Here is a 14509-nt window from a genome sequence, read left to right as displayed (position 1 = left end):
CCTCTGGGCTAAAGGGAGGGAAGAGGTGACCTATCACCTGTTACTGATAGGAAATTCCTCCAAGGGCTTCCCATTCTCTTCTGCTCAGCTGTACCAGCCTATTTTTTGTTTGGGATGTAAATGTCAGCTCCGCAAACCTAATTAAAGGCGATGTGATTGCAGTAAACAGCACTCAGCTTGCGTTCAGTCGTGTGACTTCATTACGGTTGGCCTATGTTTAGGTGAGAGTGACAAGGGACAAGCGAACATTTCTATCAGGATTTTATGCCCATGCAGGTACCCTGCTTACACCCAGATAAAATCCTCTTTTGATGTAGGTGTCTGCTTGGGGTGCAGCTCTCCCACCGGTATTTCTATCAGGGATGGCTTTGGGGCAGTGAGTTTGTTTTCAAGGATGAAACTTTGATGTTGCTTACCTGTGTGTATTTTCACTCAAGAACACACCTGAGGAGCTTCCTGAGCTAAAAAGCTGCTTGCAGTCGAGCCTGCAGAGACTTCAGATTTCTTTGGCAGCGCTTCCACTTCAAAGACTGTTGGGACGTAGCCCAGCTGGGTGTTCAGTCCCCATTGTGTGGTGCTCAAGCAGTTAAATTATTTGTCTGGGAACTGCTGATTAAGCATGCTGGTCCAGGCCTGCGAAGAACACCAAGCATACTTCTGGCGAGGCAGAGGAGCCGTCACCCGTCCCGCAGCGATGGCAGCAGCTTTGTTCGGCACCTCAGCCTGGCCCAGGGAGGCTGCCCACAACCCGAGGAGGCTCCACGTGGCGTTTGAAACTACACGGTTCAAATTCACCTTCCCTGATACATTAATAAAGAAGTAAAGAAGCAAATAGGTTTTTTATTTGAGAGGTTTCCCCTGCTAACTAGCTGTAGGCACTTTGAGCAGTGTGACCACCACGTTGCCTTACTTCTGCTTCTTGATTCTGGCTGTGGTGGAATGAGCTCTCTGGGATTTCCTAAACCAAAAAGAGGAAGAAACCTACGTGTTTGTTACACATAAAGCATCACTTCTTCCTTTCTGGGTATACATAGTAGTTCTTCGATTATATTTTCAAACACTTGACCCCTTTCCATCAATACTGAGATCTCCGTAGCGTTTGGTAGTCAACTTTTTCTTGAGATGCAGCGTGGTCTCTTGCTATTTATTTTCTCAGTGTGGTACTAACTGCTTGACCAGAGGGGTTATTGTGCCCTGCTGAAATAAATAATACTAAAAATCCATATGTGTTTTTATGTTGATTCTGTGATAGGCTTAGAATTGTCCAACCTTTATGATTCTGTGATAGCGTAAAAGGGAGAGAGGCTTGAAAATCTTGCTTGCTTTTGGCAGGAATGAAGATAGCTGGCTTCTTCTGTCCTTCTGAGATCTCAACCTGAAAATTAGAGGCTCTCAAATGTCCAGCCTGATTCTTTCCTGAGATGCTCATGGTGTCAGCTACCTTACTCATCAGTGTTCTTGGTTGTTCATGGTCATAGAAAAATGATTATTTTTTTTTCCTTCCGAAGCCATTTCTTATCACAGCAGGCCTGGCTGTCTGTTAAGAACAAGCACACCCATTTTCACTACGGACTGACAGCATCCAGAGACATGGGAAGGGTTGGCTTTCCAGAACCAAAGGCTGCGTGCTACGTCCTCTACTCACTCAGCATTCAGTAAGCGAGGAGAATGAATGAATCTCTTCTGGCTGCGTGCGCATGGAAGAGCTGGCGGTGTGCCCTTCAGGGGAAAGCACGCCTGCCAAAATACCAGGCTTCCCTGACTAAGCAGAGACAGCCCTCTGGGTGAAGAAGAGGTTAAATTACAAGTTCCTCTCTTTGTGGCTTCTGAGAGTGCTGGGTTGTTGTGTGTTTCCCTGGATACTGGCAACTCTGCTGCAGTATTTGCTCCTTTACACAAAGAGCCATAAATAGAGGCAAGAAACAAACTTAACCGTTTTGTACCCTGCGGTCAGTGCCTTTAATTCAGCTCTGAACCTGCCCGCTGTCTGGGTAAGAGACCTTTTCAGGCGGTTGGTGAAGAGTGGAGGAAGTTAACAGCCTTACGGAGAGACCGGAGGAGGAATTGGAAGAGTCTCACTGAGGGCTGATGAATGACACGAGGCTTGGCGCAGGAAATCCTCGGGATAAAAATAGGCAGAGGCTGGCAGAGTGCTTCGGGCAGTGCCTGTGTGCTTGTCTGGTGTTGCCTCTTCCCCGGGCATCCAGCCCTGGCCGCTGTGGTTCTTCCTTCAGTGGTTTTACCAGCCTGTAGGGAGCTCATTTTCATTTGGGTTGGACGTTTGTCCCAGCAGGTTGGCTCCTGGGCTCAGCTCTCGCTGCTTTGTCGGCGTGGTGCCGCCAGCAGGTAGCGGCTGCTCCCAGAGCTTGACTTGTCCAGCATGTTCTGAGGCATCCTTCCTATATGATAAAGCCCTCCACAAGCATCTCACAGACTTCACTGTTTGTGTCCATCTTCCTGCAAGCATCAGCCTCGCAATTTACTTGGCAGTGAGGATTTGGCACCTCCTGGCCAGGAGCACAAGGGTTTGGAGGCACCGCTGGTACCGAGGAGGAGGAGAAGGATGGAGACAGGTTGCTGGGCTCACGGCACTGCTTCTAACTCAGTCTAAACTTACTCAACACACTTTGTCTTTCCTTCTTGTAGGCTTTAAACAGTTTTATTTTGCATTTCACTGTGCACTCTGTTCCTGTAGGAAGATCTTTCCAAGGTTGCAGTTTGATAAGATGCGCCGGCACGCTCACCAAAAGCATGGTTCCACTCCTACACGTAGCAACTTCCCCCTCTATTCAGATATAATGCTTCTTTGATATTTTTTGCTGTTTTCTGCATGCTTAATTTGCAGAATCGAGGTCTTAAACGATTTATTTGGGATATAAACTCATGAATTTGGGGAAACAGTGTCATGGTGTAGCAAACTTTTGCCTGAGCAGCTCTAACAGCTCGCACCTGGCTCCTGCAAAATTTCCTGTTGCCTACACATTTTCTGAAATTCTGTGCAAGACTCAGCAGCTCGTGGCTGTACCTGTGTATTTGTGCATGCATGCATGCCCACACGAGCGTTTTCAGAAGGATACATCGAGCTCATTACAGGGTGAGCAGCAGAGGACGATGATTTCCTGAAAGCAGCGCCTGGGAGCGGCGATAGCCCGTGCTCCTGCTGAGCTGGGAACTCAGCCCTGGCAGGGCTCTGCAGCCTGCCAGGGACACATTTTACCTTCCAGCAGGCTGTGAGGCTGCAGCTCTGGTCTCCTGCTGACTTTCTAATCTGGCTAAGAGCAGGACAGCCCGGCACACGGCGCTTGAGAGGTTGCTAATCCATGCTCTGTTAACACATCTCGATTTTAGTTACCGCATCTTAAACTTTTCATTTGGGAAGGAAAGAGACAAGCTGTTGGGTGCTTTTTGCATGGATCCTCTCCCTGGCAGGAGATCCTCAAATTCGGAAGGTTACCTCGGTGGGTTTTTTTGAGGGTCTTCTTCAGTAATTGTCAATTCCCTCATTTTGTATGGGATCTGTGCTGAAGCTCAGGAACAAATCAGCTGGGGGGCAATGAAACGAAGGGGCTGTGACCTGCTTAAATCCTGGCTGCTCAGGCACTAAGCAGCGTGAAAATCTAACATAATTTTCCAGATGTAGACAGATTTTTTTAAAGGCTGATGATGTTTTTTCTTGGACAAATAAATTTCACTTTCATCCACAAATCTGCTTCTTATAGTTTGGTTTTTGTTATTTTATTTTACATAGAAGGAATAGTGGCTTAATTCTGATAAGATTCATAGAAACCTTTTTATGCGGTGATTTCTGAAGCTGTGCCAGTAAAGCATCAGCAACTGTAAATGCTTTATCTTAAACAGGAGCTTAAAATGTTAAGTATTTTTAATAAAGATGATACCTGATTTATTGCTTAATATTTTGTATAGTGTATGACCTGGTTACATTTTAAAGCCTTACTGTAGGATTTTTTTTAAATATGTATTTATTTTACACTCTTTACAAGCTGTAACATGCGTGTTTCTCTGTTTTAGGGCATAATTCAGAAGATTGTGGACAGTCAAAAAGTGAAAAACGTGGCCTGCTATGGGTTGCGGCTCAGCCATCTGCAGTCTGAGGAGGTTCACTGGCTACACCTGGACATGGGGGTGTCCAATGTGAGGGAGAAATTCGAACAAGCCCACCCTCCAGAAGAATGGAAGTAAGGCCATAAACTTTCTTGACAATTTTTTTGACATTAGTGTCAAAATCAAGTCCTGTGAGTGTTTGCCTAGTCATAAAAGTCAGCTCTATCATGTGCTTTATTAAGGAAGATCCTCTTTTGGGGGAGCAGGGTAAAATGGTTTTCACATTGAAGAGCTCTAAGTGGTAAAAAAAAAAATGTTTGTTGTTGTTGGAAGGGGTTTCCTGCAAACGGAGAACAGATAGGTCTAACCTGGGATTTAGAGGAGTATAAAGTAGGGGCAGAAATCTCAGACATTTGTCCCGAAAGTCTGCAAAACCTGTGATACATCCAGTGAGCCCCATCTCACGTGTTGTCATCCTTAAAGTTTTAGTACAAGAATCTTAGTGTATCTGTGGTGTAAGCATACCTCTAAAACAGAAAAGGAGAGATCTTGATACATAAATTAAAAAAAAAAATATTGTGGTTTACTAGGTTGTTGCAGGGGTTTTGTGCATGTTTTTCACCGTGTTTTATGTTCATAACCACAATTTGTGCAAAAGTTGCTGTTATTTCAAAGGCTGCAATTATTATCTTCTGCAGAATTTTCATAAATAGTCTTAATTTCTTGTGAATTGAGTTAGCTTCATATACCAGCAGAAGTCACAGTTCATATGTTCTCTTTAGTGTCCTGACTTCCACACAGCAAACAAATCAGAAATATTTAAACCTTGGGTGTCAGAAATGTAGCATGTTCTCTTCTATGCACGTTACATTTTATTTTCTGGGATGTTACATTTATTTTCTGGGATGTGCATCAATATTTTTCCTTCTTTACCACACAATAAATTTTTCATTGATAATACTGTGAAATCACAGCTTGGGAAGTAAGGGATTCCTGAATCCCTTCCCTGAGAGTCACGCTGCCTGTAAGATGTGAATTATTTATGCTGTTTGAAATTTCTTAAATAGTGTACACAAGTGCCAGTTCCATTTTTATTACGTGGTGCAACTCACATGATACACATTGCAGAGCAGAGTTAATCAGTTTTAAAAGCCAAGGTAAATGATTGTTTTGAAGTTTGTGGAAAGGAATTGGATAAAATACTCATGAAAGAGCTGTGATAAGACGTAAATTATTCAGTGCCTTTCCAGGGAGTCATTTTATGTTTTATCGAACACATGCAGCTGACATACCTTTGAAACCTGTGGAGATTTGCTGTGCATAATCAAAACGTTGCTGTCATATTTGTAATACCATAAAACAGAGTGTTTAAGATCATATGACAGTACTTGTAAAAATATTTAGATTAGTTAAGGGAGAGGAGTCTTGGGATGGGTCTTAAATGAAAAGCTTCCTATAGTATTAATAACCCAATAACTGCCTCTCGTGTGATTTATTTTTTTTAATTATCTAAATTTAAAGGGCTGTACATTCAGTGCTCCGAAATAAGATCTCAAACATTCTCCTGGACTGATCCAGATGCTAGAAGTTGTACCGTTCGTCAGTAGGACGTAGGCAAAAGTTTCCAGAGTAAAATCCATCTCCCGTGTAGGCATCTCTTGTCTCGTCCTGCACTATTTATAGACCTGCAGAGGATGGGTTAGTGATGGGGAACAGCAGGGCTGTGGCCCTGCCTCGGATGACACAGCTGTAGCTAGAGCTTAGGAAGAGTAAATAATAGTGGACAGCAGGGCAATGAGGTCGCCCAAAATGCTGTCATTTCAAATTCTCTTCCCTCTCCCTATGGCAAGCAGCTGAGCTGCAGGAGCACACACGATTTAGCTTTGCCAGACTGCCAGGGGGTAACCTCAATTACGTGGCAAAAGATGAGCATGAAATCACTGCTTACTGCAAGTCTTTTTTTTCCCCACCCTCATGTTTGCCTTTACATACTCCTTTGACCTCCTCATTGCTAAAAAAAAAACGTTTGTATTTTGGATGGGATAGCAAATGTTGAACTATCTTGTGGTTAAAAAAATAATCAGTAGAGACCTGATACTTCAGTTTTCCCTACAAAGATGGGCACTAAAATTCACATTGAAGCTGTGTATTAACTGCACCTTCGCTTTGGGAATATTCATGCTAGCTAACCATGTCAGACAAAATATTCTCTATCCCTTTTGTTTTAATCTCTGGAAATGAAGATGGCTCCTCCTAGCATCAGAAAATTCCAAATGTATCTCAGTCCTGGTGCCGAAAAGTCTTCAGCGTTATAATTATTGGAACTGCGTGCTTATTTGTTTGTGATAACTTTTCGGGAAATAAATATTCTGGAGTCTGCTTTATGTCAGTTTGGGCAATACTGCCTTATCTTGGAGATGTCCAAGGTTTAGCACTACAGAAGCATTTGTAAAATCTGAGGACGATTTCATGCAGTTGCTGTAGAATAACTGGGGTCGTCCAGATGCAGCCTGAGAGTTTTGTTCGTTATTGAATTCCACCAACACTGCTGCTGGTAGGTTTATCTTAGCCTAGCATAAATTGTTAATTCTTCATTAAGCGTTTGGTTGTGTGAAGCTCTGTGCAGCTGTGTGTGCAAGACGGTCCCAGATGACAAGAGGAATACAAACAAAATCCCAGTGCTCTTTTATGGGAAGGTAATAAAGACCGGAGTGCCTTTGATTTATTTGCTTCAGGTTTCCTCTCCGTGTTTATGCCAGCAAGGCAGAGCTGGGCACTGCATTAAACTCAGTTTTTTAATGAAGAAACTCCTCTTCACTTGTAGGATTATTTTAATGATTGGATGTTTCAAAGGGCACGAGGGTAAAAGATGAAAGAAGCTTCCTCCCTTAACTGTCATTTTTATCCTTGTACAGCGGGGTAAAATAGGATTACCAGGATGCAGGACTCTTAAATCACAGCATCAGCCCTGGTCATTTTTGATCAGACTCGGCAATCACAGCAGCTAAAGCACTGTTTCATTTCTTGGCCTTTTTTTTTTTTTTTTTTTGTCCCAAAAAAGGGGGAAAATCAAAAAAGGTTCGTGTAACAAATGAGATCTCTTGGAACAGGTTGTTCCTCCTGGGGTAGGGCTCTTCCAGCTCTATAGGGGTGTGGGTAAAAGTGTTCCTCGTAACGGGACATCGCTCATGCTTCGGGTTTAATAGATAAATACCCCGAAGGAAGCCCCAGAACGTAGCAATCCTGTGCTGTAAGTTTGGATAGCTTCCCCACAAGTCTTCTGGTAGTGTTTTTAGTGAACTTAAGGGAGGTGAACATTAGCTGGCTGACTGGCTCAGCGAGCAGGTCAGTGCTGTGAGAAGGGACCTGGCATCCTCTTCAGCTGGCTGCGTTTCAGAGGGTAAATTTACAGGATATTGAAAATCGAGCCCATCCTTGAGCTGGCCTTTGGAAATCAGGTTCTTCGTTCCCATAAGTGTAGTCAGAGATTGGTTTATAAATAGGTAATGAAGGTCACTACTGCTGGCCCAGCCCAGCTTTTTGACTTTGCTCGATTTGCTGATGAGGTCCTGTTGCAAAAAGCAATACGTTTTATGGCTCCTCAGTGGAGCAGGCAGGTCTCTGCAGATAGGAAATGCCGCTTTTCCTGGATTTTCTTACCTCTTTACAAGGGTGACTGAATCTTGGAGGTTTGAGATAAGTTCCATATCCATCTCTTCAGGCCTGAATGATGTCTTATTTCTGTTTGCAGGATTGAAAAATAGGAGAAGAGGTGTAGGGTGAGCAATGGTGTTTAGCCAGTGTTTGTTCTTTGTACTTTGGAAGACCAAATAAAGGGGTCTTTTCATTCATGTGGTGTGAAAAATTGATCCCATCTTTAGAACCTGTCATTAATCTGTACCTGTCCCTGGTACAAAAAAGACAGGGATCTCCTGGAGAGAGTCCACTGGAGGGCCACAAAGATGATACAGGGCCTGGAACATCTTCCCTGTGAGGAAGGGCTGAGAGACCTGGGCCTGTTCAGCCTGGAGAAGAGAAGACTGAGAGGGGATCTCACCAATGTTTATAAATATCTTAAATGTGGGAGGCAGAGGGATTTGGCCAACCTCTTTTCAGTGGTTTGTGGGGACAGGACAAGGGGCCGTGGCCACAAAATGGAGCCCAGGCAGTTCCGCACCAACATGCGAAAGAACTTCTTCACGGTGACGGAGCACTGGGCCAGGCTGCCCAGGGAGGACTCTTCCTCCTCACACGTGGCCCTGCTCCAGTCAGAGGTTTGTACCCAAGACAAGTGACCTCTGTTTGGATGATACTGAATTTTCTTTAGCTGATTTTGCTCTTTTTTCTTTGGTTTGGTTTGATGTTTCAATTCTTTTATGCCATGCGAATGCCCTCAAGTTGCACATCAGCCTCCGCTACGTATTTGCAAGTCCCTAGTACAAAATAATCCTAACAGTAATAAAATAGGTAGTGGATTTTGTGTTAACATCCAGTGATCTGCTCAAATTCAGCTCCAGTTCAGCTGTCAGACTGCTTTAGGAGTGAAAGGAATGGGCATAACGAAGCTGCTTTTAATTAACCGGGAAGCAATGTGGATAACCCTGCTGCATTCAGGTCTCAGGTCACCCCGCTTTCCTTTTTTCAGAGGCTGGATCTTCACTTTTGAATATTCTTTTTTTGGCTCAGAAACAGCAAAAGCAAGCGCCAAGAATAGGAGAAAGTGCACCTGAGAAATGAGGAGGAACAGTAAGGATGGCTTTCAGAGCACAGTGGTGTTAATATTAAAATGTAGCAGGACAACTGAGACATAGTGGGTTACAGAACAAAGAAAAAAGTGTAAATGGGTCTTTTTTTATATAGATTTGTTCCATTTCAATCTCTGCAGTGGTATTCAGTGATGAAATCGAGGGGATAGAGGGTGATGAATTTGAGGTGGTGATAGGGAGCGCTCTGCTTTTCTGCTTCTGGGTCGTGTGTGCCTGCTGCCTTCTCTCCTCGGCACTTATACACTAATAGGTACAATTTGCCTTATAGTTAAAATTCCAGTGAATAACCAGGTATCCTCTATGTATCTTGAAATAGACAAACTCTCAAAAAATGACTCGTTAAACGTGACTTTGGGTCTTTTTCTCGCTTCTGCCTGGTGGTGTCCTCCATCTCTTGTATATCCTACAGCCTGAAGATGGTTTAAGAATGTAGTTTTCTGTGCACAGAACAACTTGCTGTCCTGTAGAAAACCCTTAATTCTAAATATTCCTCGTTTGTGTACAATGTCTGCGTGTGTTTCCAGTTTCTAAATATTTTCCTTAGTTTGACTTCTAACTAGACAACATATTTCCAGTGATTTCAAAGCAAAGAAGAACCCTGCAGCTTCTCTTTGAAGTCTGTTGTGTAGGACTCCTCGTAGCCCCATATAAACCCTGCTCATGGGCGTCCCAATTACTTGCCTAAAAGAAAGTAGAGGGATGCTTGCCCTAGAGGGATGAGTACATTTATTATTAGGGTTGCATGGCAGGAATGCAGTATGTGTCAAACATCATTAGCTCTTGCCACAGGACAAATAATAATGCTAAATTTAGGATTTAGAAATAGAAGTAGAGGCTTTGAGAAGGGGTAGAAATTTGGTGTATCATGAATCAAGGGGAAATCTGAATGTCACCCATTATGCACTGTTAGCTTGTACATGACTGCCACGTTGAAAACCACTTCATTCAGCTTTTGCTGCTGCTTAGTGATGAAATAGGAAGCAGGAAACCTTTTTACAGGTAAATCCCTTCTAAACCTGTGGCGCAATTCAAAAGTGGACATTGCAGTACTGGATCCAAGAAGGAGCTGAGCTATTTTCCCTCAGCACACCCTTGTTTTGTCTGGAGGATTTGGGATCTGTGCGTGGAGAATCACGCTGCTGATAACCAGAGATAAATTCTCTGGCAGTGGTTGTGCCAGTGTTTATGGCTGGTGACCTGCTGTCATCACCTCTCTGGGTTCACCCTTCCCATGGTTGTGGTCCTAATCACGTATCCACTGAGTCCTGATGTTTCAGTTCCCTCCTGAAGCTTTGGGAAGGCAAGGCACCAGGATTTTAGGTTTGCTTCCATACAAAGGTCCCATGGAGGGGTTTTTAGGAAATGTTGGGTACTTTCTGCCCTTGTTTTAGTTTTCTGAGTGGTCAAAAGAGTCAATTTCCCCATAGTTTATGATTTTATCTTTGTTTTGCACAACCTTTGAAGGCTGTCTTTAATTGTGAGGAACTCTTGATGATTGCTCATCTCAACTCTTTCTTGCTTTTTCAGGTATGAACTACGAATTCGGTATTTGCCAAAAGGATTTCTAAACCAGTTCACCGAGGACAAACCAACTTTAAATTTTTTCTATCAGCAGGTACGTTCAGTTCTGCTACTTTCTATTTTGCTGGCATCAGTTTGGGAAATTCTTGCATTGCTTACGTGGGTAATGTATTGTTGCAGAAACATAAATTGGTAAAAATCTAATCATATATAAATCAAAAGGAACCAACAATGGCATCTTTGAAGAGATGAGTATTTTCTGGTAATTCTGCAGTTGTTACAGATTTGCTACATGTTAGGTTGGTCTTTTTGAGTTTCTGGGTGGTGTAATGTCTGCCTTCATGCACTGAAATACTGCTAGTGCTTAACAATTTCTGTTATTAATGGTGGCTTTTTTGTAAACCAGATACATTTGTATGTTACACTTCTAACCAGTAGTTTATACTACTATATGGAATCTTAGTTTTAATCTAAATCATTTAAGAGGTGTCATTTTATGAGACTTCTTACGAGACGTTATGTCATAATAGAGACAGAATAAGGTAGGACTGAGAGGCAGGAGAACAGGGCATCTGCCAGGTTCAGAAATATCCCAATCTTAGGTCAGTTGCTTGGGGCATGCCATAATTCTCGAGCAACATCACCTAAAATTAGGATATAACTGGAGCTGGGGCAAACCGTGGGACTGCCCTGCCCTTGTGAATAGGCAGCGTCCTCTTACATTTGCAGATGAGGAACTAGGAGACAGTAATTCTGATTAAGTTTTCTCTTTAAGATCCTAGAAAGACAAAAATATAATCAGCCCCTCTGTCCAATCCTTCATCTTAAGTCAGTATAGGGAATTACTACTAATTGGCATTAATTTCTTAAACATCTGTTACACTTTATTGTACACACATATGTTACTGCCTTAGGTAAATGACCTGTAATTTTTTTTAATGTGTAACAAAATTGATGTGTGCTGGAGTTGACACCTGAGAAGGCAATAATCCTACTGCAGTGCTTATCTGGACGTAGCATTCCAGTTCAACCAATCTGTGACATATGCTTGGACTTTTTTGTATTGCCGGGGGTTCTGGCAGAAGCAACAAAATCGTGTTCCTTTTTACTTTAGCAGCAAGTGACTTTCTTCTTACTGGCTTTAAACATACGAAGGTTTTGTTTTTCATAATGCAAAAGTGGGTGATGAGCTCCAGAATCATCCCCTCAGCTCCATCATTCGCCTGCTCAACAGGTGGGAAGAGTTCAGGTGAACTCCCCCAGGTTGCTCCCCTTTTATTGTAGTGTGACAAAACTCACCTGGCTGTCACAGCCCAAATCTGGGTAAGAACACGCAGTTACCTTTGGTTTTGTGATTTGTTTATTTTTTTAATCCCACAATTCAGCCCTAGGAAGGGCAGCAGCTATGTCTTTTCACTCCCTTGTGGTGTACTTACTTGTTTTTTCTTGGTGTGTAGAGATTTGTTATGTTTGCAAACAGTGGCACTGCAAGCCTGCAGCTTCTCATGCGTGCCTCACAGGACCGTTTCTTTCAAGCAAGGAGTTGAAAGTGCCAGAGGGATACTTGTAAACAAAGATGCTTTTACTAAATTTGGAGAAATCATTATAAACAGGTACAAATGTCTGAGAATAGCAGGAAGGCTTATGAAGCTGTGCAGGAACTGATGTGCAAAGACAGACAGCTGCATGTATCTGATGATACCCTGAATCTCAGTTCTGCCAATTACCAAATGAAAATCAGAGGTTCTTGTCTCCTTACTCTGCATACCACGCTTTTTTTTTTTCTCCTCCCCTTTCTTCATCATGTTATCAGGAGACATCTCTAAATCCAGTTCTTCAAAAGTCACTGTTCTTCCTTCTGGGGTCCTGCAAGGTATTTGGGTCTCTATTGTCATGGAAATGAAGTGTGTAACTTTCAGACCTATCAAACTCTGTCCCTGGCTCTGTTTCGCTCCATAATTCTCACTTGGCTTCTTGCTAAATCAGAACAATGACTTCTATCTGGTAAGGTAACCCCACTGACTTAGGAAAAGAAAGCAGGAAAAGGTTTTGAGCAATAACACTGCAGCATAAAACAGATCTAAAACAGGGAGGGACGTGGAAGGAATTTTTCACTTTGTCTCTAATTGTCATTCCCACAACATTTTAGTATTCTTTTCTGCTAGCCACAGCTCACCCTTCACAATCAGACATTGTGTCATCAGACACAGCATGTTGTGTACGGGCAAGAACAAAGCACATCTAAATTATATATGCGTGCACGGATATCAGGAGGGTTCAGCACAGAAATTACTACATTAAAGGTAATGATTGTAGGGCCCAGTTAGAGAATTAAGAAAAAATAAAAGCCAAAGTAGTAGTTTTAAGATTCAAATGGATGTAAAAGTTGAACAAGGTCTTACCTTGTGTGTTTTAAATGAGGAAAAAAAAAAGATTTGGGGGACCAGATGCTGCCCGTGACTAAATCTTTGTTTTCAAGACGTGGCTGAGGACCTGTTGCTGGCTTGATAACATCTAAACACATGTTGTCTGGCTGATTAAAAATGTACAACATCAAATTAAAAAGGTCGTGGAGAAGGAAAATAAAGCTGGTGGCTTCTGTCACCTATGAAAAGTCCATGGATTTTAGAAGTCATGCAATTATTTTCGTGAGTTTTAATTACAGAGCAGCGGTATCATTGCAAACCTGAAAGTTTGGGCAAGACCAAGTCCTCAAGTGATCCCCCGTCTTTCACAAAAGCCCAGAACATTAGTAAAGATGACAAAATATTACCTTAATTGCTGTCAACAGACACAATTTATTCATACAGTTGAACCAAACCAGGCTGTCGAACTGCAAACTGGCACGCATTTGCCACCCCACGTGCATGACTTCTCCCATTCATTCGATGCGTGCCTGTATAAATTGATGCAATCATTTAAGTTTTTCAGCTTGTTCTTAATATGTGAAATCTTTTTTTGTTTCCTGTGTTTGACTACATTGAGGATGCTGTGACCTTTTTTCGTATCACATATTCTTTATTGCCAGGAGTTGAAACCAGGACGCTGCAAGCGGAGCCGTTCGCAGTCAGTGGCAGTCACTCTGCCAGCTGCAGTGGGCGTAATCGGTCCTAATTGGGAGTATAAAAGCAGGGCACTTAATGAGACCTTTCACAAGAGTGCCCCTGTTCTGCAAGCTGTACAGCAAAGGATTCAAATCAATACTTTGGGGGGGCGGAAATGCTGCGACTTGTTTGTAGTGTCACAGTTAGTCAGACTTACATCGATAGCGTGTGGTTTGTCCAAGTGTCTGGGTTTCAGGCTGAGTCTGGGGATGGTGAAGAGTGATGCTCAGGTCAGATTTGTGCTTGAATTTTCTGTTTTTTTCACTTTTTTTTTCCTGGTCTGTTCAAAAGGCAGCAAAGGTAGTGGAGGACAGGTCTACAGAGGTGTTTTCTTTAAGTAGAAGCACGTTTAGCTGGTGATATTGCATTGGCTGTGTTGTTCCCTTGCACCCAACTGCTTGCAATTTCAGCCAAATCAGGCAAATTTCATCCCACCCAGTGGTGTTTGAACTGAGAGATTAAGTTGTCAAAAATCAGGAGGTGCCATTTTTAAGGTTGACCACGCAGTCTGCAGATGCTGTACTGGCTTTATGTGCCCGTCTTCAGTTGTGTCCTGTCGTGTTGGATACCCAAATCCGAAACAAGGTCAAGTCCAAACCCACCCCGAACCCCTTAAACAGCAAGTACACAGGATTGCTGAGGAAAACTACTGCAAATGAATTCTTAACACTAAGTATTTTTTTCTATTAACTGATACTGTAAATCTCAAAAGGATAAAGTCAACTATTTTTTATGATTTTTTAATATACCGATTTTAAAGAAGACTTCAGATGAAACAATGTATGAAAAGAGAATTAAAAACTGGATTGAAACGAGTCAGGAAAATTACACTTCACACTTTTCTTGTTCTTTTTGGAGCATTTCAATTTCCTTTTTAAAAATGAAGTGTTGGTTGGGAATCATTGCAAGTGTCTTCCTCTCCCTGTGGTCCAGGGATAACGCTGCTGGGAGGTGGTACAGGCTTAATAGCTGAGCGAGGACCGAAAGCTGTGTCTCACATCAAGCTAGAATACAGATTTTTAAAACATTCATATAATTAAAATCAGACGTAAGCTA

General features: G+C 42.6%; 1 protein-coding gene across 12 annotated transcripts in view; it reads left to right on the top strand.

Moving 5' to 3' along the window:
• PTK2 (protein tyrosine kinase 2) overlaps nt 1-14509 on the top strand; it is a 191642-nt gene that overhangs the window by 88567 nt on the left and 88566 nt on the right. For all 12 annotated transcript variants that reach the window (XM_032180855.1, XM_032180854.1, XM_032180856.1 and 9 more), the window contains 2 exons: nt 4030-4196; nt 10356-10443. In XM_032180855.1, coding sequence (XP_032036746.1) covers nt 4030-4196; nt 10356-10443 — 255 coding nt within the window. The remainder of the gene's footprint in view (nt 1-4029; nt 4197-10355; nt 10444-14509) is intronic.

This window comes from Aythya fuligula, chromosome 2 (genome assembly GCF_009819795.1).
Source record: "Aythya fuligula isolate bAytFul2 chromosome 2, bAytFul2.pri, whole genome shotgun sequence".
Taxonomy (NCBI): domain Eukaryota; kingdom Metazoa; phylum Chordata; class Aves; order Anseriformes; family Anatidae; genus Aythya; species Aythya fuligula.
This window is presented reverse-complemented; position numbering and strand designations above follow the sequence as displayed.